This window comes from Geotrypetes seraphini, chromosome 8 (assembly GCF_902459505.1).
Source record: "Geotrypetes seraphini chromosome 8, aGeoSer1.1, whole genome shotgun sequence".
NCBI classification, from domain to species: Eukaryota; Metazoa; Chordata; class Amphibia; order Gymnophiona; family Dermophiidae; genus Geotrypetes; species Geotrypetes seraphini.
In genome coordinates, this window is record NC_047091.1 from 92,553,728 (window position 1) to 92,577,467 (window position 23,740).

Here is a 23,740-nt window from a genome sequence, read left to right on the forward strand (position 1 = left end):
AGTTTTGGAGAATATTTTTTTTAAAAAATTTCTAAACCACCTATAACTAAGCAGATAACAATTAAAACATTCACAGTAGTTCATGGACAGTGGACCACGTAGCTGTCCTGCAAAACTCCTAAGGCAAGATTGCCTGGCTTCCACCCATAAGGAAGCCCCACTTCTAGTGGAATGCACTTTGAGAGAGGTGGCTGTTTAATATAGCCAATGTACGACGAAGAAATCACCATTTGAATCAATCTAGAAATGGATGGTTTTGCAGCTAGTCTGCCCTGTCTAGCCTAGCTGGTCAAAACAAAACGATGATCCAAGAGACAAACTCATTGGTTTCTTCCTGGTAGTAGAAAATTCATCTCTGCACATCCAGTAATTTCAACACTTTATTCCGTTTCTTTGAGTCCATGGGCTGGAATGCTGGAATAGAGATGTCCTGATTGATATGGAAGGCCAAAACAACTTTCAGTAAGCAATGTGTAAAGCAATTCCTGCTTCTGTAATCTTAAGAAATGGCTCTCTACATGATTGTGATGCTGTAATATCCTATAGTATAATATAAGGATAGCATAGGCTATTAAATGACTGAAAATGAAGGAAAATGCCTCAGACAAGGGCCCTCCCACCTCCACCGAAGAGGTTTGCTAAAGGTGGTTGAGCGGTCACCTCATTGGCAAAAAACCTTCAATGAAATAAGAGCTTTATGCTGTGCTTTACTAATGAAAAAAAGATATAAAGAAAAACTTTTCCACTTATCTTCGGCTGATCGGTACACCATCGGTGGCCAGCGTTTCACAAATCTGCTGCCTCAGGGTGTATCCCGACCGATTAGACTTCTAGAACCACAATAAAGAAATAACATGCGATTAAAAGTCTATTCCTTCCTGAGAGATCTGATTTGAGGTGCTACTTGTGGGGACCTGTTGCTGAGCCAGGATAGCAGTGCTCTTTGACAACTTGAGCCAGAGACATCGGGTGCCGAATCTCGGTGAGCACCCGCAGAGACAGACGCCCTGAAGTCACTCGGGTCCTGCACCCGTGAGTGAAAAGGATGCCGTGACTGCGGCGTGCGGCCACGGCCAAAGGGGCATGCTAGGCCCCTTGGAGACACTAGAGGCACTTAAATCGTATGTATGAAATTTGATTTAGTATGGGGAAAAGAAAGGGGAAGGCAAAAGTTTCTACGCCTATTATAGCTGGCCCCATAGATAGACACCTAGTGTCAACCAGTGCCTTAGGCCACAGCTGAGGCGTCGATTCACTATCAGAGGCGTCCCTCAATCCCCCAGAAAGAACTCCCCCTCCTCCACCCAATATCACTGTTGGTCTGGATCCAAAGAATGGTTCCACTTCTCAACCTGTGAGAGTATCAGAGCAACAGGTATCATCCTCGCTAGTTTATAGGGAGATACCTAAAGCCTTATCTTTTCAGAAGGAGGCTTTAATTGCAAGAGAAACCCGGGTAGAGCCACAGGAACTTTCCCTTAAAGATTTATGGCAGATTAATACCAGAGTGGAGGGGCTATTAATGTCAGTGGTGACTCAGAATGTTAAATTTTCACAGGAAGTAGTTAATAAGTTAGAAAATGTTGATTCAAATTTGAAGATTATGGAAAAACGTATTATAACAACTGAGTCTCATGTGGTTACATTGCAAGCAGTGTCTTCAACAGCTGTTAAAGACTCTTATATTACCCATATGAAATTTGAGAAAATGGAAAACATTTTAAGGGCAAAAAACCTACGATTGGTCAATTTCCCAAAAACTCAATTATTGTCCCTGGAAATTTTAATTTGGAAATATTTCAAGGAAGTATTGGGGTTGGCCGACGCAGAGAAATTGCCCATAACAAATTTATATTATATTCCACAGAAAAAAAAAAATCCCGCAGACTTGGGTGTGATCCAGTTGGAACAAATAGTTTGATTTAACTGGTTTTCTGGAAGACTCACAAGATATAATTCAAACTAGATCTACCCTATTGATATCTTGTGCAAGAGAGATAGATAAATCCTTAATTATGAAAGCTTATTTTCAGAATAAGCTTATGAAATTTTGTGGAGATAATGTATTGATCTTTCCAGATGTGGCCCAAGCTACACAATTGAGAAGAAAAGCTTTTTTAGCTTTGAAACCAAGGGTGTTGGCTTTGGGAGCCACATTTTATTTGAAGTTTCCATGTAAATGTTTAGTTAAATTTAAAGAATGTGAATATGTATACTGGTACTCTATTCAATTTGAACAATTTTTACAACTTCATGAAACTAGTAAGTCGTCATCTGATTTAATATTAGTTTGGAGTTTGGATTTATGATGTACCATAAATGTTTGATTTCTTGATCAGGATTATGTTGAATGTATCGATTAGCTAATATCAGGATATATTCTCCCATTATGTGGACTTGAGGAGATAGTGAATTATTAAGTGATGTTTTATTTGTTTGTAATTTTCCTTTATTATTATCTGTAAAAATGATGAAAAATTTTATAAATAAATAAATAAAAACAAAACAAACAAAAAAGTCTATTCCTTCCTTTTCTTTGTGTTCTAAATAAAATTTTTAATCGCATAAATGAAAATCTAATGGACCTACCTTTCAAATGGGACGCTGAAGATAAGTGGAAAAGTTTTTCTTCTATCTTTTTTTCATTAATAAAGCACAGCATAAAGCTCTTATTTCATTGAAGGTTTTTTGCCAATGAGGTTACCGCTCAACCACCTTTAGCAAACCACTTTGGTGGAGGTGGGAGGGCCCTTGTCTGAGGTTTTTTCCTTCATTTTCAGTCATTTAATATAAGGACAGCATAGCTGTCCTTATATTATACTATGCTGTCCTTATATTATACTACAGGAAATTACAGCATCACTATTGAAAGTGTTTACTATTTTATATAATTTGTTTTCATGACATCCGAGTCATTTGTCTCTACATGATTGTGCCTGTAACTCAAAGCCTCTTCTCACAGAAACACTGTTTTAACAGGAATATCAGGCAGCAATGCCTCCTGTAGGAGGTTCGTACGGAGCTTTACTGAGCCCCCTCAATGGAAAAAGCATGCAGTCTAAGCACCCCCTTCAGGAACCCAACATCTGGATGAGCTACCAGAACTCTTTCACGCAAGCTCAAAAACATGAGCGAATACTATCATTTTGCACTTTAAGAGAGCCAATTGACCGCCCGTTTTCAAGTCCAGCTTGCAGAAAGGCTAGGCCCATGAAAATCAGGGCTCACAAGGGTTCTATCTCCTGTTATGCACTGCTACTTAAACATCTTTCAAGCCTTGCCATTGTCCACGACCGTTGCTGGCTTCTTAGCTCTATGGAAGGTAGTAATAACTACTTCCAAGTATCCTTCCTTTGCTAAGGCTTCATGCTTAAGAGCCATTCTGTAAGTCCAAAGGGTTCCAAATCCTCCATGGAACTGGACCTCGAGTAGATCCAAATGAATTGGTAGCTTGAAGCTCTTGTCCCTCTAGAGATGAATTAGATCCATGCACCATAGTGGGTACGGCCAATCCGGAACCACTAGGACCATCAGCCCTGGGTGATTTGCTATTCTACAGATGACTCCCTATCATAGGCCATGGAGGGAAAATGCATAACAACCCTTCCACCCACGGCTGAAAGAGAGCTTTCAATCTGGCACTTCCGGGCTCGAGGCATCAGCTGACGTGATCTACCTTCTTGTTTGTGTCTGAGGCCCTGAGATCTATTATTGGCTGTCCCAAACTCTGAACAATAAGGTTGAACGCCTTCTCGGACAACAATAACTTTCTTGGGTCCAAGGTCTGCAGGCTGAAATAGCTGGTAATTACATTCTCCGCTCCAGCTACATGAGCTGCTGAGTGTGCCAGTAAGTGGGCTTCTGCCCAGTGGAATAATATCTGGGCCTTCAGACATAAGGGAGCACTCCTGTGCTTTCCTGCTGGTTTACATAAGCTACTGCAGTGGCATTGTCTGAGAACACTCGGATTGCCTTTCCTTACAGGGATTTTTCCATTGTCTACAAAGCCAGACGAGTGACTCAGAACCAGAAAACTGATGGACCATTTCTCTGAGCAAGAGACCGCCGGCCCTGAAATGTATGCCCGTTGCAATGGTCTCCCCATCTATAAAGGCTGCCATCTATTGTCAATATTACCCAGGAGGAAATGCGCAGAGGTGTACACTTTGACAAGTCTAGGTGGAACCACCAACACAAGCTTTTCCGTGACTCTGCTGTCTAGGAAAGTGGTTGCTGCAGTGAGTCTGTCTATGGGAGCCAATGGACAGCAGGGAATCCTGGAGGGAGTGCACATGCTTTCATCCAAGGAACCACCCTTATGGTTGCTGCAACTGACCCCAAAACCTGGAGGTAGTGCTAAGCCATACGAGCTGGCATCGTTAAGAGATCTGAAATTTGTTTACTGAATTTTTGCTTGCGTAGCTTGGGAAGAAAGATGCAGCCCTTGCCATACTGAAACGGAACCCCAGGCACTGAGTCAGTTTCAAGCGACTTTTCTGGAAGTTGATTATCCAACCCAGGTCTTGGAAGAGGTGGACCACTCAGGACACTGCTTGTTCTCCTTCTAATTTGGACTGGGCTCGGAACAGCTAATCATCCAAGTATGGATGCACCTGTATCCCCACCTTGTGAAGATGCACTGCTACCACAACCATCACTCTGGTGAAGGTGTGTGGTGCTGTTGCCAGACAGGACATGGAATCTCAAGTACTTCATGTGTTCTGGAAATATGGAAATGTGAAAACAGACCTCAGTCAAATCCAGGAAAGCTAGAATTTCCCTGGTGCCACTGTCGAAATGATTTACCACACGGTCTCCATGAGGAAGCAAGGTACTCTCAATGCTGCATTTACTGACTTTGGATCCAGACTAGTCCTCCAGTCGTCTGAGCTCTTCTTGGGCACTATGAAGTATATAGAGTATCTGTCTACGCCTGAGTCTTCACTGGATATGGGCTCTATGGCTCAAAATATCAAAAAACCTTTTTACTGTTGCCTAAACCCGGACTGCTTTTTCTGGTAATATGGCTGGACAGTCTATAAAAGGATCTGGCAGAGGTCAACAGAACTCGATCTTGTAACTTTTGTGAATAATGTACAGCATCCAGCGGTTCAGGCAGATATGTGCCCAAGCCTCCCAGTAAGCCAACAACCTTTCTCCTATCTGTGGAGGCACAGCCAGGGACTTGGCATCATTGGGTTTTGGAGGCTGCTGCAGCGCAAGACCCAAAGGCCTGGGGCTTTCTGATACCGCCAAACCTCTATCTCAACCCCTGATACAGTCTTTTCAGTAGAGGAACCTCCATTGTACTGACTAGATCTCCAGGATTCTTGAAAATTACCCCAACCAGACACTCTAGGGGGCCTGAGCTCTGCTGTCTGGCAAGGCCTTAAAGTGACAATCTGCCATCCTAAATGATTTTAATCAAAGTCAAGGGGTTTGAGGCAGATAGAGGCTTTTTAAATAAAATTGGGAAATCCAATATGGCTGCCACAGGAGCGATTTTGTGCCAAAAAACAGCCCAAAGAAGCTCAACTAAATGTCAAAAAAATTATGGAAAGTGTTTTTTGGAAAATGGAGGGGGGCCCTGTCTCTGGCCCCAAAAACCCTTAAAAATTGAAGTTTATAAACCTCCCCGATTTTCTCCAAAAGCTGCCATAGCCAGTACTCACAGAGATGTGCTGGTGCCTGCCTGCTTCAGCTTAACCTGTAGCTGGAAATCATAGTGAAGGCTTCTGCCTCTGGACTGGATTTTGCACATCCAAAATGCTGTTAACTTTGAACTGCCAGTTGGGCCTAAGACAGACCGAGACCTCAAAACCAAAACACCATGTACCACAATTGGGGGGGGGGGGGGGGGGGGAGGAGGTAAAATGCAGCTGGCACCCGTTAAAGCTCTTGAACCATACAGCCTTTGTTTAAGCTCCTGATAAATCGGGGATGTGAACTAGCTTCTAGGGGAACAGACCCTGAGCTCCAAAAAATTATTGAAGGCACAGCCAGTATATTCAGAGGAAACAGCCATACGGATCCATTGGGAAATAGAAGATTAGAGGCTGGTCTTCCCCGACAGCTAGAAATGGACAAGACAAATAAGTGTTCTGACAGGCGGAACCCATTTGTCACCTCAAGGTAAGAACTACTCTCCTAACATCCAGCAACTTCAATCCTCTGTCTTGTTTCTTCTTGCCTGTTGGTTGAAAGATGGAAAGTTGCATTTTCTGATTGACATGGAATGCCGAAACCACCTTTGTCAGAAAGGAAGGTATGGTGTGCAAGGACACTCCTGTCTGTGTGAATTTGAGGAAATGCTCTCTGTAAGATAACATCTGCTGTTCTGTCACCCTTCTAGCCGAAGTAATTGTGTGTCCTGGTGGGATCAATCTATCTCCATCCCTGTACCATCCCAGTGAGTTCTGTCCCATAAGTGTTAAACTTGTGCAGATGAGAGCGCTTGCAGGGATGGGGCAGGAGCAGGGACAGGACAGGGATGGAGACAGAACCTGCAGGGACAGGGACAAATAAGTCTTCATGTCATTTTCTAATCATGACCAAGTGTCTTCATGGGAAGATCCATGATAGACTTCTACGACGATGGCTCATATGGCATTTTAGTTACGGCCCATAATACATGTTGAGATAGGGTATTGGCTACCATACCATAGGGCACAGCCTGAGAGCTGCATTCAAGAACCGGGAACTGGATGAGGTGCCAAAGACTGACCACTCAAGCTCTAACACAAAAGATCAACTATTGGAACCATGAGAGATCCTGCCACTAGGCCCTTCTCTAAAGGAGCCCAAGGACTCCATCATTGCCACTTTTGAGGCAAAATGAGGTGTTTTGAAGCTTCTGGAGAATTTTGATAAAAGATTGGGAAATCCAAGATGGCTACGAAGGCAGTGTTTTAGTGCCAAAAAAAACACCTAAAAATGCTAAAGCCAAAAAAAGAAAAACCAACGATTTTAGAGGTGGGGAAACACATGAGAACTTGCAGAAACCTCAAAATTTCAATTAAAGATGCCCTCTCCCCCCCCCCCTGTGCTGGCAATGTGCTACAGCCTGTCTCAGCTCCAAAGGTAGCTGGATCAGGGAGAAAAAAAAAACCAAAAAAAAAAAACCACTGCCTCAAAGAAAATGCCCTTCCAGTGCTGAATCTTTGGGCTACCAGTCTGACTCAGCCTCCACCCCCACAAAAACCAGTACCTGCGAGACACCGCAGAGCCTTCTACAGAAGCTTAGAAGCCTGTACGCAAGAAGTAGGTAAGCAAAGGGACAGCCCCATGCTCCAAAAATGCTTCTGCAGGCTGGCTAACAGATACCACAAGGGATTGGCCTGTCAGCTACAGACTGCAATATGCTTCTTCTCCAGGCAGGCAGAGCTGAGCCCTCAAACAGGGGTACTCTTAGCAACGAAAACTGAAGAAAACACCTGAAAAAAATGAGAACAGAAACACTCCTTCAGGCTCATATGCAGAAGGAAAAAACTATAAAGGGCAGCAGATCCCTCTGTAAAGTAGGAGGGACTCAGAAAAAAATCCAGAGTGGATTCCTTCTGCAAGGTTCGTGGTTACAGGAAAATTATCCTCTTGTCCAGAATGAAACACCTATTGCACTAAAAATAATTTTGTGTGTTAATGACAGATGTATAGTATTTAACACAACTACTTGCTAAAATTCAGAACACAGCCTGTCAGCATTTTAGTACTGTGTGCATGATATGCACCTGAAAACTTTTATAGTGTGAATTTTAGTGCATTGGCTCCTTTATATTATTATTTATACTAGTATTTTAGCCCATTACATTAACGGGTGCTAGAATATATGTATGTCTGTATTTATTTCTGTCTCTCTCTCTCCCTGGCCCCCTTTGTATGTCTTTCTTTCTGTGTCTCTCCCTATCCCTATGTCTTTCTTCTTTTCTTTCTGTCTCCCTTCCTCCCGCTGGTGATAGAATATATGTCTGTCTTTCTTTCTGTTTCTCTCCCTACCCCTGTCTTTTTCTTTCTGTCTTCCTCCCGCTGTCTTTCTTTCTATCTCTCTCCCTCCCTGGCCCTCTTTGTCTTTCTGTCTCTCTCCCTGCCCCTGTGTCTTTCTTCTTATCTCCTTCCCTACTTCCCTGTGCAGCAGCCGCAGCATTCCTTCTCCCTCCATTTCCCTGTGCATCAGCATTTTTTTCCTTCAGTCTAGCTTTTCCTGCCCCTTTTACTGCCTGGCTATCCACTAAAACTCCCCAAAGGAAGGCTCTGGTAAACGTCCCAGAAGAACATTTCCGAGACAGGCATCAAAGGGGAGAATACTCACAGAGGCAGGCTCCTGAGTGAGGGAGCGTCAACTCACTGAGGCAGGCTTTCAGGATTGCCTCTGCTCCCTCAGTCTGCAGTTTCCTTCCTGCCTGGGCTTGCCAGCTCCTCAATGAGGTTACTGCATGGGTGCTCTTTTCCTTACAGCTGCATCTCCCAGCTCGTCCCCTTCTCTCTTCTAACCAGCTGCTCTCCTCCTGTCCACCGGCAAGACCGCGAGAGAGGAGCCTGCACGGACCGAACAGCCTGAGCCCCGACCAGTGTAACTTTCCGGTGGCTCCGCTCATGATCGCCGCCTTCTCCGATGCAGGAGCAGTTCGCGAGAGGAGCCGCTGCAGTGTCATTTAAGTGAAAAAGAAACTTCGGCTCGGTCTGTAGGTCAGGGGTTTCTTGGACTGACCGCCACCCGCTGCTGGTGGCTCCGTGCTCGCCCACCGCGGCCTGCAGTCGCCGGCAGCCGACATCTGCCATGGCCTGCAGCCGCCGACAGCCACCGCAGCCTACAGCTGCTGCGGCCTGCAGCCGCCGACAGCCGCCTAGGGGAAGAGAGAAAGGGATTCGCGTGCATGCGCACTCCTACTCGTGGTGCCCTACAGCGCATGGAAAACAGGCGCATGCTGGTGGGAGTGCGCATGCGCGGCTTAGGGTTTTATTATATTACATGACTGTTCCCCCATTCATCCATTTCTTCCTTCCTGTTTCCTTCTCATCTTCCCACTCTTACTATTTCAGGATAGTTATTAAATTCAAAATGTAGCTGCGATTTAGCTCAATGTGGCAGGAAAAATTTCCCTTTTTCCACACTATGGCTCAGTTAAACTTCACCAACACTATGACATTATGATTAGTATAATTAAACTGGCAAAAAGTCTTCTAATTATAGTAAAGATACCATTCAACACCAGTTTATCTAGTGATTTTATGGTGTATTCTCAGACAGCTAAACTAGCGTAAAATTCTTTTCTGCTCATTACATAACCAAATTCCTCATCAATTTCAAATGTTATTGCTTTTAACATTTCTATTTTTAATTTTTAATGTTTATCAAGTGGCCATGAGAACAAAGATATTTGTTAAAAAAGTTAAAAATTTGAAATATAAACTGAGGATTCATCACAAAATCACTGGATATACCATGCAACATCAGTTTCTCATTTAAACTTAGCACAATTCACCTTTCTCACTGAGCATTAGAAACACCATCTTACCTTCCATTGACTGAGTAGGCTTGTAGTGGACTTTTATATGATGAATCAGATCCTGCATGCTGTGGAACGCTAATTTGCAACCATGGCTTGAACAATGGTAGCGCTTTCCTGTCAAAGACATTAGCCATAATATATTATATACTGCTTTAAGACTGCTGCATATTTGTACAAACTAAGCACCCATCCTAAAAAAAAGTTAATGATCTTCGCTGGTTCCACCTGATCCTCTGATATCCCAGATCAACTGAAGCTACCATGAATATTCACTTGCAAAACTCAGCGTTTTCTTCTATCTTATTTTATATATAAAGGCAGTCCCTGGGTTAAGAACGAGTTACGTTTTTAAAGCTGTTCTTAAGTCAGATTTGTATGCAACTCAGAGCTTGTAGAGATTTTAAGATTCTTGCTGCTTACCTCTGCTCTCGGTTGACAAAAGGGCCAACTGTCCCTAGCAGTGTTCCCTTTAAAGTACAGCATGCATAACCACACACTGTTTAAATGTGTCATGCATCATTCCTGAATCTGCTGCAAGAGAAGAGTAGGAGTCTGCCACTGCTGCAACCACGTTCTTAAGTATGAGTCGTACTTAAGTCACGTGTCTATAACTTGGGGGGCTGCCGGTATCTTTCTCCCAACTCAGTCTTCATACAATACTCAGCTGAGAATCACAAACTCTGCTACCCTTTATATATATATATATATATATATATATACATATACACACACACACACACATATATATATATACAGTGGAGCCTTAGTTTACGAGCATAATTCGTTCCAGAAGCATGCTTGTTACTATGTTACTATATATGTTACTATATAAACCAAAATACTTGTATATCAAAGCGAGTTTTCCCATAGGAAATAATGGAAACTCGTTTTGATATGTTCCTCCCCCCTCCCCCCCGAGGCCAGCGGCGCTGCTCCCCAACCCCGCTCACAAAGGGCCCCCCTGCGCAAACCGGCACCCCCGCCCGACCAACTTGAACTCATCCCCCCTGTCTGGCACCAGCATCGCTCCCCCCGCTCGCAAAGGCCCCCCCCCGACCAACTTTAACTCACCCCCCCCACCCGTCTGGCACAGGTACGCAGCCCACAGGACGTGCCGGTGCCACTTGAAGATCTTCTTCCTGCCTCTGCCAGCTTTGAGCATGCATTTGCGCATGCTCAAGCCCTTCTAATTCTCCCTCTCACCGAGATTTCCAAGAATATATAAAAAACTCAATGCCATTAAATGTACATTTCTTCTTAATTATGAAAAGAGCAGTAGTTGGCAGACATTGTTCCAACACTCTATGGGACAAGTTAACAATCACAACGCAGAAGAAACAATGTAAAACATTATGCCTTATCTGATAGTGCAATATATCAACTATTTGGCATCTACGAGGGGGAGCTGAAAAGTTCTTAACTCAACTAAGAAGAGAATGACATGGATATGGTTCAATCAATGATCTGAAACAATGTCAGAACATAGAATTTTGTTCCTGCAAATTGGCACTTAAAATAAAGATAACACTCTTTCAGCTACAGTGGCAAAATAACGCTCAGTATTTAGAAGTTGGTTTGTTGGTTGGGCTGAGAAATTTTCAGCACCACCTCATAGGTGGTAATTTATCAGGTACTCTAAGTGTTTTCCTCTATCTGTCCTAGAAGACTCACAATCTGGCAAAGGTACCAGGGGCAATAGAGGGTTATGCAACTTGCCCAGGGTCATAGGAAATGGCACTGGAATTGAAACCACAACCTCAGGGTGCTGAAGCAGCAGCTTTAACCACTAAGCCAATTTCCCCTACCCTCCTTTAGTCAGCAAAACTGTTCTGCATAAAAGGGTTATCCATTCCTACCAGCAAGTGACGATTGAGAAAACGAGCTCCACCAGTGACATCACTGGTTAAGCTGTGGTGTTCCCTGAAGATTCCAGTATGCATCTGCCCAAGCTCCATGCCCAATCAACCACTGCAATCGCAATGAGCAGCAAGTGAGTAAGACATAGTGGCATTCTCTATCCTGCACATACCAAGAAGAGACAACCTGGTTATGAACTACGCTGGTGGTGGCAGCAATCAACTTTGTTTGTGCCAAGGCCATGAGATCCATTATTGGTCACCCCCAACTCCGAACAATGCGGTCAAATGCCTTCTCGGACAACGCTCAATCTCTTGAGATAAAGGTCTGCCTGCTGAGAGTTGGCGTATACATTCTCTGCTCCAGCTACATGAGCTGCTGAGAGCGCCAGTAGGTGGGCTTCTGCCCAATGGAATAACATCTGGGCCTCCAGACATAAGAGAACACTCTTGGTGCCTCCCTGCTGGTTTACATAAGCTTGTTATCTGAATTCAAGAAAGAAAGGAAGAGATAATGGTTACTGCGGATGGGCAGACTAGATGGGCCATTTGGCCTTTATCTGCCACGTTTCTATTATCCGAGAATACTCTGTCTGAGCATAGCAAAATGAAATGCAGGCAGCAAGCCAATTAGAAATTGTTCTCTTGGAAACAGGATGTCCCAATCTATTTGGATCAAAAGATAGAAAAAGTTGGGGAGAGGTTCTGTGTGGTTTTGTACAATCCAGGTAATAAGCCAAAGCTCGTTTACAGTCTAAAGTATGCAAAGCTTGTTCCCCAGGAAGAGAATGAGGTTTTGGGAAAAACACTGGGAGAACAATGGATTGATTTAGGTGAAAGTCAGAGACAACTTTAGGGAGAAACTTTTGATGAGTGCAGAGAAGCACCTTATCGTGATGAAAAACTGTAAAAGATGGATCCGCAACTAGTGCATGCAACTCACTGACCCTCCTGGCAGAGGTGATAGTAATAAGAAAAAACCACTTTCCAGGTAAGAAACTTGAGATGAGCCGTGGCCATTGGTTCAAACGGAGGCTTCATCAAACTGGAAAGAACCACATTAAGATCCCAGACTACAGGCGGAGGCTTAAGAGGCGGTTTCAAATTGAAAAACCTTTCATGAATCTGGATACCAGAGGATGAGCAGTAAGAGGTTTACCCTGCACTGGTTCATGAAAGGCAGTAATAGCACTGAGATGGACTCTAATAGATGTAGACTTAAGACCAGAGTCTGACAGAGAAAGAAGATAATCCAGTACTAACTCCACTGTCAAGGAAGTTGGATCATGATGATGAAGTAAACACCAGGAAGAAAACAGAGTCCACTTCTGTTGATAACACTGTTGTGTGGCCGGTTTCCTGGAAGCATCAATGATGTGACGTACAGGCTGAGAGAGGAGCAATTGAGTAGAACTCAGCCCGAGAGAAACCAAGCTGTCAGATGTAGAGACTAAAGGTTGGGATGTAGAAGGGATTTCTGATTCTGAGTAAGCAGCGTAGGAAACACTGGAAGTAGTATTGGTTCCCTAGAACTGAGTTGCAGGAGGAGGGAAAACCAATGTTGTCTGGGCCACCGTGGAGCAATGAGAATCATGGTGGCTGACTCAGTTTTGAGTTTGAACAGAGTTCTCAATATGAGAGGAAGTAGAGGGAAGGCATATAGAAACCGACCCATCCAATCCAGTAGAAATGCATCCGCTGCCAGACGGAGAGGAGAATAAAGCCTGGAGCAAAATTGGGGCAGCTGATGATTGTGAGGAGCTGCAAACAAATCCACCTGCAGTGTGCCCCATTGAGCAAATACTGATTGGAGAGTGAGAACGTTGAGAGTCCATTCGTGAGGTTGAAGAATTTTGCTGAGGTTGTCTGCTAGAGAATTCTTCTCGCCTTGTATGTATACGGCTTTCAGGAACAGATGACGAGTTGTCACCCAGGACCAAATCTTTTGAGCTTCCTGATAAAACAGGAAAGAACCCGTGCCTCCCTGTTTATTGATGTAATACATTGCTACTTGATTGTCTGTGCAAAGAAGAAGGACTTGAGGAGAGAGAAGATGTTGAAATGCCTTGAGAGCATAAAACATCGCCCTGAGTTCCAGAAAACTGATGTGAAATTTTTTTTCGCTGACAGTCCAAAAACCCTGAGTTTGTAGATTGTCCATATGCGCCCCCCAGGCATAAGGGGATGCGTCTGTAGTGATGATTGGCAAATGAAAAAGGAGACCTCTGGAAAGATTAGAGGAGGTCATCCACCAACGCAGACTGCAGAAGAGACGATGTGATGGATATGTGCTTTGAGAGACGATCCTTGGCTTGAGGCCACTGGGACGCTAGAGTCCATTGAGAAGTACGCAGATGAAGTCTTGCCAGAGGTGTGACCTGGACCGTGGAAGCTATATGACCCAGAAGAACCATCATATGTCTGGCAGAGATGGTCTGAAGAGGAAGCAATTACTGACAGAGACGGATGAGAGTCTGAAGTCAATCTGGTGGAAGGAACACCCTCATCAGAGTAATGTCCAGAATTGCTCCAATGAACTAGAGACGCTGTGTTGGAATGAGATTTGATTTGGGAAAGTTGACTTCGAATTCCAGAAGCTGAAGAAGAGAGATGGTTTGAGATGTTGCATGAGCCACTCTCTGAGAGGAAATCTCCTTGATTAATCAGTCGTCCAGGTAGGGAAAGACCTGGAGACCGTGTAACCGTAGACAAGCCACCACCACAATGAGGCATTTTGTGAATATTCAAGGAGAAGATGCCAACCCGAAGGGAAGAACCTTGTACTGGTAATGCTGATGATGAATTTGAAACCGAAGATACTTCCGAGAGGCCGGATGCATGGGCATATGCATGTAGGCTTCTTTGAGGTCTAGGGAGCATAGCCAATCGTTGAGATTGAGATGAGGATACAGGAGAGCTAGTGACAACATCCTGAATTTTTCTCTGACCAAGAAGTTGTTGAGAGCTCTGAGATCCAAAATGGGTCCGAGTCCTCCTGTCTTCTTGGGAACCAAGAAGTAACAGGAATAAAACCCCTTCCCCTGCTGGTCGAGAGGAACTTCTTCGATGGCATTTAGCTGAAGAAAAGATTATCCTTCTTGAAGAAGAATGGAGGACTGTGCAGGGTCCAAAGCAGACTCTTTTGGAGGGCAGTCTGGAGGAAGAGATTGGAAATGAAGAGTGTAACCCTGACGAACGATGGTGAGAACCCAATGGTCCGAAGTAATGAGTTCCCAATGGTTGATGAACCCCTATGGGCTGAGGCAATGGATGAGAAATTTGAAGATTGGCTATGTTCCGAAAAAACAGGTGAAAAGGGCTGCTGAGATTTAGGTTGTGCAGCTGGTTGTTACTGCTGTTGCTGACGAGGCTGCTGTTGTTGAGGTTGACGTGGTCTCCGAGATTGAGACTGAGGTTGTTGAAGGGGTCTAGCAGCAACCTACGTTGGTAAGTAGATTGTGGCCTGAAAGGACGAGCAGGTGGAGGCTTTTTCTTGTTCTTGATTAAAGTATCCCACCTGGTTTCATGAGCTGAGAGCTTCTGGGTCGTAGTATCTAAAGACTCGCCAAAAAGCTCATCGCCCAAACAAGGAGCATTGGCCAGACGATCCTGATGATTAACATCCAATTCAGAAACTCGAAGCAAAGCTAACCTTCTCATGGCAACAGACATGGCGGTAGCTCTGGAGGTAAGCTCAAAGGTATCATAAACAGAGCGAACCAAGAATTTTCTTAATTGCAACAAGGAAGCAATATGTTGCTGAAAAAGAGAAAGCTTTCGGTCAGGTAAATATTTCTGGAAAGCAGACACTTCTTGAATTAAATGTTTAAGGTAAAACGAGAAATGGAAAGCATAATTTCCAGATCGATTGGCAAGCGTAGAATTTTGAAATAAACGTTTGCCAAAACAATCTATAGTTTTACCTTCTCTACCAGGAGGACCAGAAGCATAAACACTAGCACCTGTAGATTTCTTAAGAGTAGACTCAACAAGGAGAGACTCATGAGGCAGTTGTGGCTTATCAAAACCAGGAAGAGTCACCACCCTGTAAAGAGAGTCCAGCTTCCGGGGAGCTCCTGGAATAGTTAACGGAGTTTCTAAATTTTTATAATAAGTCTCCCTAAGAATATCATGAAGAGGGAGCTTAAGAAACTCCTTAGGGGGTTGATCAAAATCTAATGCATCCAAAAATGCTTTAGATTTTTTAGAATCAGATTCAAAAGGAATGGAAAGCGCCTCTGACATTTCCCTCAAGAACTTAGAAAAGGAGGTCTGCTCAGGCTTGGAAACAGGCTCCTTAGAAGAATCATCCTCATCTGAGGAAGCCTCTTTGGTTGTAAGAATAGGTTCCTCGGAGTCTTCCCAAAGATCCGAGTCTTTCGTCGGTGGAGCCTGGGAATTGGGTGTCGGAGGTTCAATATGCCTAGTCTTCCGAAGAGACTTGCCTGATTTGACCGACATCGTCTCAGGCGATGTCAATGAAGAACAATGTCGAGCTGAATTCGACATCGCACTGGAAGACAAAACTGTCGGCACCAATGACACTTTCTTAGTCGGTGTCCATGTCAAGATGGATGCCTGCATCGATGGCTCCGACCTGGTCGATGCCGCTAAAGTCGATGCCGAGATCATGTGCTCAGATCGAGCTGACACCGGAGGAGCCGGTGTCGCCATGACCGGGAGCAATAGTTGTAATTGCTCTCGTAACTGCTCTCGCAATTGCTCTTTAACCACCGCAGCAATTGTGTCCTCGAGACTGCACCGGTACCGCTTGCTTTTTCATCAGTACCTTGGGTGCCGCTCTGCGCTCCGGAGATGAGGAGGCCGATGACGAGGCACTCGCCTCTATCGGAGTCGAGCGTTTTTTAGCACGCCTCGAGGTCGGCAGGACTTGACTCACTGCAGTAATGACCTGAGGATCTGAAAAGGAAGGCGGCTTCTTAGCCGGCTTACTCATGGACACTGAGGGAGAATGGTGCGAAGTAGACTTTGGCGTAGACTCCGACACCGATGCCAAGTCTCCTTCCATAGCCGGCCCGAATAGTAATCGCTGCTGGATCTGTCGGTTTCAAAGTGTCCTTTTCTGAAGAGAAGAACAACGAAAACAGGATTCAGCCTTATGGTCCGGCCCGAGGTACTGAAGGCAGCAGCGATGCGGGTCCATAAAGGAAATCGGACGATTACACCGCCCACACTTCTTAAACCCTGTAGACGGTTGTGACATCGAAGGGAAAACAGCCTCAGCCAAGTCGAAGGTCGAGGCTCAAAGCTGAAAAGAGGCCCCGCCGGGCCGCGTGCGTAAAAGCGAAAAAGTAAAAAAAAATTTTTTTTTAAACTTTCAATAAAAGAAAAAGAAAGAAGGATTAAATCCTAAGAAAAAAGAAGTACCGCGTGAGCAAGAAGGCAGTGAAAAAGACACAAGTCATAAAAGAGAAACTGCCTAGCTCCACGGAAACGAAATAACTGACGGACCGTGCGCTTCCATCGGGCGCGCACACGGTGCGGGAGTCATGAACTTTCTAAGTTCTTAAAGTGATCCGTACCGAGGGCTCCATGGTGACGTCACCCATTCGTGAGAATATCGGCCTGCTTGTCCTGGGATAACATGGGTTACAGAAGGAAGGAAGGGAGTTAGGGAGGTGGCATGACCTTGGAATCATCCGCCTGTCTAAAGGTAGAGATGGGTGGAAAAAAAAAAGTGTTTTGAAGTTTAATTTGGTGGTTCTGCTACCTATGATTGCTTGGATGATTAAAAAAAAAATCTTTATAATTATCTTTCCTTTAACACTTTTTTTAAAACTGTGTTTCATTCTTCTATGGCTTTAATATGGCCAAATTTCATGACATTGAGCGTAAAAAACAGAAGCTAATTTTTGACGGTTATGCTTGCACTGTGTAGTTTAATTTGGTGGTTCTGCTATCTATGCTTGGATTCCTTTAGTTAACACTCTTGTCTGGTATTAATATGGCCAAATTTTGTTAACACCACCTGATGGCACTCGCTGAGAAGTTTTAAAAGTAGTTCATAATATTTGACAACAGGCTGTAAACACTTACGAACGCTTTATTAAATTCACTTTACCAACTGCTTTCCTACGAATTGTCGCAGACCGCCTGGCATCACTGGGCTTTCTTGGAAGCTGCTGCAGTGTTAAGACCCAGAGGTCTGGGGCTTTCTGATACTGCCAAACCTTTATCTTGACCCCTGATATAGTCTCTAGTACAGGAACCTCCATTGTGCTGACTAGATCTACGGAATCCTTGAAAATGAACCCGACCAGACCCTCTAAGGGCCAGAGGTCTGCTGTCTGACAAGGCCTTAGGGTGATCTGCCACACAGTCTATAAGAGCGTCCAGTCCTTTACCAAAGAGCATCTGGCCCTTAAATGGAAGCCTGCTCAATGTGGCTTAGAAACTGAATTCCCCGCCCATTGTCTGGTCCAGAGCATTCTGTGGGCAGAAATCAAGCAAACAGAAATTCTGCTTATGACTCTAATTATGTCAGAATATCTGCCACATAATCCACCCCCACTAGCACAAAAAGGGGTCACAGAAAAAATAGTTAATGTCTTATTAAAGAAATGACAATGGGAATGGGGAGAGCAAGATCTCGTCCTCGAGGCTTGCACAGGTTGATGTTTGGGCCAGGCTGGTATTGGTTGTGTCATCGCAGAAGCTTGAGCTACTTGTGTCTGCAGCATGTCAGCCAAATCCTCTTTTAGAATCTCCTTTACTTGATCTTGGAGAGGTCACCAGCACCATAGTAGTCAGTACAGTAGGTGCCACAGGATGACTAGGTGTTGGTGGCCTTGATGAGGCACATCTTTGAGGAGACAGAGCCTGTAAAGGAGGAGAGCATGCCTTAGTGCGTCGACACTTAAGAGCGTGTTGATGGGTGTCAACGCTCGTAAGGACACAGATGCATGCCTGGATGGAGAAGCATGCTTGTGCTTTTTAGCCTTTTTGAGGGACGACCCTTGACAGCAAAAATACTGACGCCAAGTGAGGTGTCAAGTCGGTACCATCTTTGATGCTAGAGGTGCCTTACACATATCGGCATTGGAAGCTGTAGACCAGGGCTGCCCAAGTCCGGTCCTCGAGATCTACCGGCAGGCCAGGATTTCAGGATATCCAGAATGAATATGCATGAGAGAGATTTGCCTGCAATGCCTTCTTGGTATGCAAATCTCTCTCTCAGGCATATTCATTGTTGATATTCTGATATCCTGCCAGTAGATCTCGAGGACCGGACTTGGGCAGCCCTGCTGTAGATGTTTTTGGTGCTGTCGATCTTCCCGATGTTAATGCTCTCGAAGACAATAGAAAAAATTTATCGAATTGGAACTGTCTAGTCTTCAGTGATCCTTTTTGAAGTGTAGAGCAGTGCTTATAAGAAAGTGGATGATGAGCAGGACCAAGACACTACAGACACCAATTATGTAGATCAGTGATTGATATGGTCCTGCTGCACAGAGTGCACCACTTAAATACACTGGATGGCTTTCACAAAGAGGCTTTCACTGCTGCTGCAAAAATTGAAAGACTCAATGGTCCCAGGAGGTCGAGTAGGTTACCGAAAACGATTCAACACTCCCGGCCTAAAAACAGGCTTGCTAGAGGCTGAAGGCCCAAAAATGAAAATTGGGAAAAAATAGAATTCTTTGAAAAGGGAAGAATAAAATGAGAAACAGAATGAAATGTAACAAACACAGGAAAGCACAAAAACCTTTTGAATTTGAAGCACTTTGGACTAATTCCAAAGAACACAGCTTCTTAGCTCTGCGTGAAAACTGGAGATAGTCCCGTGAGCCAATGTCAGGTGGGAAAGCACGCCATATGTGCAGTACAGGCAGTCTTGAGACTTAAAATTTTAAAGTGTCAGTACACTTTTGCACTGTCCCTATAGGGCTCCATGGATGATGTCACACATATGCGAGAATATGCTGCCTGCTTGCCCTAGTATAACTTTGAAGCTAGTGGTTTTCGGTCTCCATCTGCTGGTAGAAGTGCATACCCAGCATGCCTGGACTTGTCTGGAGTAGGTGTTCTCAACTCAGTCCTCAGAACAGACCCAGCCAGTTAGGTTTACAGGATACCCACAATGAATATGCATGAGAAACATCTGCATACAAGAGGCAGTATATGCAAATTTATCTCATGCACATTCATTGTGTCCTAAGGACTGGGTTAAGAACCCCTGGGATCATGCTTTACCCAGAACACCTCCCCACTCCCCTTGAAAGTAAAAAAAACAAACAAAAAAAAACCACATTTCTGAAGATATTTCCTACTGTACTTTAAATTTCCCTCAAATTGTGTCACCCTCTTCCCATTATATAGGGTTACTCAGTGTTCAAAACTAGACATCCAGGCCACTGGCTTATCTTAAGTAAGTTGCCCCTCCCCTAGAAGCGAGTATAGCATAGTGGTTAGAGCTACAGTCTCAGCGTCCCGAGGGTGTGGGGTCAAACCCTGCACTGCTCCTTGTGATCCTGGGCAAGTCACTTAATCCTCTACTGCTTCAGGTACATTAGACAGATTGTGATCCCACCAGGACAGATAGGGAAAATGCTTGAATACCTGATTTATAATGCATTCTGAACTACTTTGGGAGGACAGGCTAAATAAAATAAAATACACAGCTGAAACTTATACTTACGGCATGCAGAAAGCGCAAGAGGAGGTAGCTTTTCCCTTCCAGCCTTGAGCTGCGTTTTTATGGTTCTAGAAGTAACACAGACATTCTTGTACACCTGTAGGGCACTAGCAGAGTCAGGTAGCACTCCAGTCTCCAGGGAAGGAGTTTTCTCTTGGTGATGCTTGTCAGAGAAAAGAACAAACAATGTAAGCCAGATTTGTCCTCTGTATAAATAACACACAGCATATATGCATATCTTACAAGGATCTTTCACTGGGAGTAGTTATAAACAGACAAACATTCTCCAATAGCTGGCTCACTCTAAAGGATAAAAAGTTTATTTTAAAATCTGAATACTAAACTTTAAAAAAAAAAAAATCACCACCTATAGATTAACATTAAGGGCCTGATTCTGTATAGGACGCTCAATCTCAGCAGCCGCCTAAGCAGCTCTTGAAAACTGCTGCGTCTGTCCGTTACTCGCCTAACCACCCCGATTCTCTTACCGGCGTTCATGTCATAGGTGCCATTTAGAGAACTGCGTTGCTGCTGAGCTGATTGCTGCAATCAGCTCAGTGGCAACACAGGAAACCCCCGAACCCCATCACAAGTCAGCCGGCAGGAGAGATGCCCACCCCGTGCTACCATTCACCGCTCCACGGGGCAGTGAATGGCCTTGTCCCCGAACTCGCGGCGACCTTTTTTTGTGGTCACCGTTTTGGCGGGTTATCCGTGGCTAGCCGCGGGTAACAGCCACCGTGTCATTCTCTATTAGAATATCTATGGGTGAAAATTCCGGAACAAATGGAACGGAAATGAAGATCGGCATCTACTACCATCCCCCAGGGCAGTCCGAAGAAATTAATGAAGAAATGGCAGCTGAGATTAAACACAACTGCAAGGGAGGCAATGAAGTTATCATGGGTGACTTCAATTACCCAGGGATAGACTGGAACCTAGGCACCTCTGGCTGCGGTAGGGAAACCAAGTTCCTGGATGCAGTGGGCGATTGCTTCCTGGAACAACTTGTCAAGGAAAACACGAGAGGAAATGCAATTCTGGACTTAATTCTAAATGGACTACGAGAACCGGCACAAGATGTAGAAGTAGAAGGGACGGTGGGAAGCAGTGATTACAATATGATCTGCTTCAACCTGGTCACGGGGGCGAAATAACAATCCAGAACGACGGCCATGGTGCTGAACTTCCAAAAAGGGAATTATGAAGGGATGAGATTCATAGTGGGGAAGAAGATTAAGAAGAGGATAAGTGCTGTAAAAACAATAGAGCAAGTGTGGTCCCTTTTTAAGGACACAGTCACCAAGGTGCAAAATCTAAATATACCGCATATCAACAAGGGATCCAAAAGGAAAAAGAACAAGGAACCAGCGTGGCTCACTGTAGCAGTGAAAGAAGCAATCAGAGACAAAAGGCTTTGTTTAAAGAATGGAAAAGGTAAAAAACGGCCGAAAACTGGAAAAAGCACAAGCAACATCAAAGCAGGTGCCATAAGGTGGTAAGAGGGGCCAAAAGGGACGAGGAAAAAATTGCCAAGGAGGTGAAAAACTTCAATATATTAAGGAGAAACGACCCACGAAGGAAGCGTTGGGGCCGTTAGACGACCATGGAATAAAGGGAGTGCTGAAAGAGGACAAAGCCATCGCCGACAAACTGAACACTTTTTTTGTGTCTGAGTTTACAGAAGAGGATATACGCAACATACCAGAAGCTGACAGGCTATACCTAGGAAACGAAGACAGGAAACTGACTGGATTGATGGTCAGTCTAGAAGAGGTATGCAAGCAGATTGACAGGCTTAAAAACGATAAATCCCCTGGACCAGATGGCATCCATCCGAGGGTAATCAAGGAACTGAAAGGGGTTATAGCTGAACTGCTTCAACTAATAACAAATCTGTCGATCAAATCGGGAAGGATTCCGGAAGACTGGAAAGTGGCGAATGTTTCGCCGATCTTCAAGAAAGGTTCGAGGGGAGATCCAGGAAACTACAGGCCAATGAGTCTGACCTCAGTACCGGAGGACCGCATCGTTGTCCACCTTGACGGACACAATCTGATGAGGACCAGCCAGCACAGCTTCAGCAAAGGAAGATCTTGCTTGACAAACTTGATGCACTTCTTCGAGGGAGTTAACAGGCAGATAGACAAAGGTAACCTGGTTGACATTGTATATCTGGATTTTTAGAAGGCGTTTGACAAGGTTTCGCATGAACGACTACTTTGAAAAATTGTGAGCCATGGGACTGAGGGTAAAATACTCAAGTGGATCAAAAACTGGCTGGCGGATAGAAAACAGAGAGTGGGGGTAAATGGACAATACTCGGACTTGAAAAGCGTCACCAGTGGAGTGCCGCAGGGTTCAGTGCTTGGGCCCGTGCTCTTCAACATATTTATAAACGACCTGGAAATTGGAACGACGAGCAAGGTGATTAAATTTGCAGACGATACAAAGTTATTCATAGTGAAGACGCAGGAGGATTGCTAGGACCTGCAACAGGACAAACATGCTCGAGAAATGGGCTGCGACATGGCAAATGAAGTTTAACGTGGATAAGTGTAAGATGATGTATGTCGGTAACAAAAATCTTGTACACGAATACAGGATGTCTGGTGCAGTACTCGGACATACTCTCCAGGAAAGAGACTTGGGAGTACTGGTCGACAAGTTGATGAAGCTGTCTGCGCAATGCACGGCAGCGGCGAAAAGGGCGAACAGAATGCTTAGAATGATTAAGAAGGGGATCACGAACAGATCGGAGAAGGTTATCATGCTGCTGTACCGGGCCATGGTGCGACCCCACCTGGAATACTGTGTCCAGCACTGGTCGCTGTACTTGAAGAAGGACACGGTACTACTCGAAAGGGTCTAGAGAAGAGCGACTAAAATAGTTAAGGGGCTGGAGGAGTTGTCGTACAGTAAGAGATTAGAGAAACTGGGCCTCTTCTCCCTTGAAAAGAGGAGACAGAGGGGACATGATTGAAACGTTCAAAATAATGAAGGGAATAGACTTAGTAGACAAAGACAGGTTGTTCACCCTCTCCAAGGTAGGGAGAACAAGAGGGCACTCTCTAAAGTTAACAGGGGATAGATTCTGTACAAACATAAATAAGTTCTTTTTCACCCAGAGAGTGATGGAAAACTGGAATGCTCTTCCGGAGGCTGTCTTAGGGGAAAACACCCTCCAGAGATTTAAGACAAAGTTAGACAAGTTCCTGCTAGACCAGAATGTATGCAGGTTAAGGCTAGACTCAGTTAAGGCTCTGGTCCTTTATCTAAGGGCCGCTGCGGGAGCAGACTGCTGGGCACGGACCACTGGTCTGACCCAGCAGTGGCAATTCTTATGTTCTTATACAATAAATGCGTCTTGCATGGAGACTATGTGGAAAAGTGATATGCTCAATTGGTCACAATTACAGTGGTGCCTCACACAACGAACTTAATTGGTTCCAGGAGCAAGTTTGTTATGCGAAAAGTTCGTTATGTGAAACGCGTTTTCCCATAACAATACATGTTAAAAAAAATAATTCGTTCTGTAGCATAAAATATGCTAAGATGACATAAAAAAAGATAAATTTTTTGTTATTATTTTTATTTAGATACATCTAAAAACATAATTGTTTTTTTAAAACAACACACATTTTTTAAATTTAAAGACAGACTAAGTAGAGTCTAATTTTACAGTGAGAGAGGGACTTAACTGTTCATTTTTTTTCTTGGCT

General features: G+C 44.4%; 1 protein-coding gene across 4 annotated transcripts in view; it reads right to left on the reverse strand.

The window, feature by feature from the left end:
- The window catches only part of ZNF414 (zinc finger protein 414), a 93,413-nt gene that overhangs the window by 65,856 nt on the left and 3,817 nt on the right, over positions 1 to 23,740 (reverse strand). For all 4 annotated transcript variants that reach the window (XM_033955188.1, XM_033955187.1, XM_033955189.1 and 1 more), the window contains exons 2-3: positions 20,022 to 20,181; positions 9,513 to 9,620 (exon numbers count right to left, since the gene is read on the reverse strand). In XM_033955188.1, the coding sequence (XP_033811079.1) occupies positions 9,513 to 9,620; positions 20,022 to 20,181 (268 nt within the window). The remainder of the gene's footprint in view (positions 1 to 9,512; positions 9,621 to 20,021; positions 20,182 to 23,740) is intronic.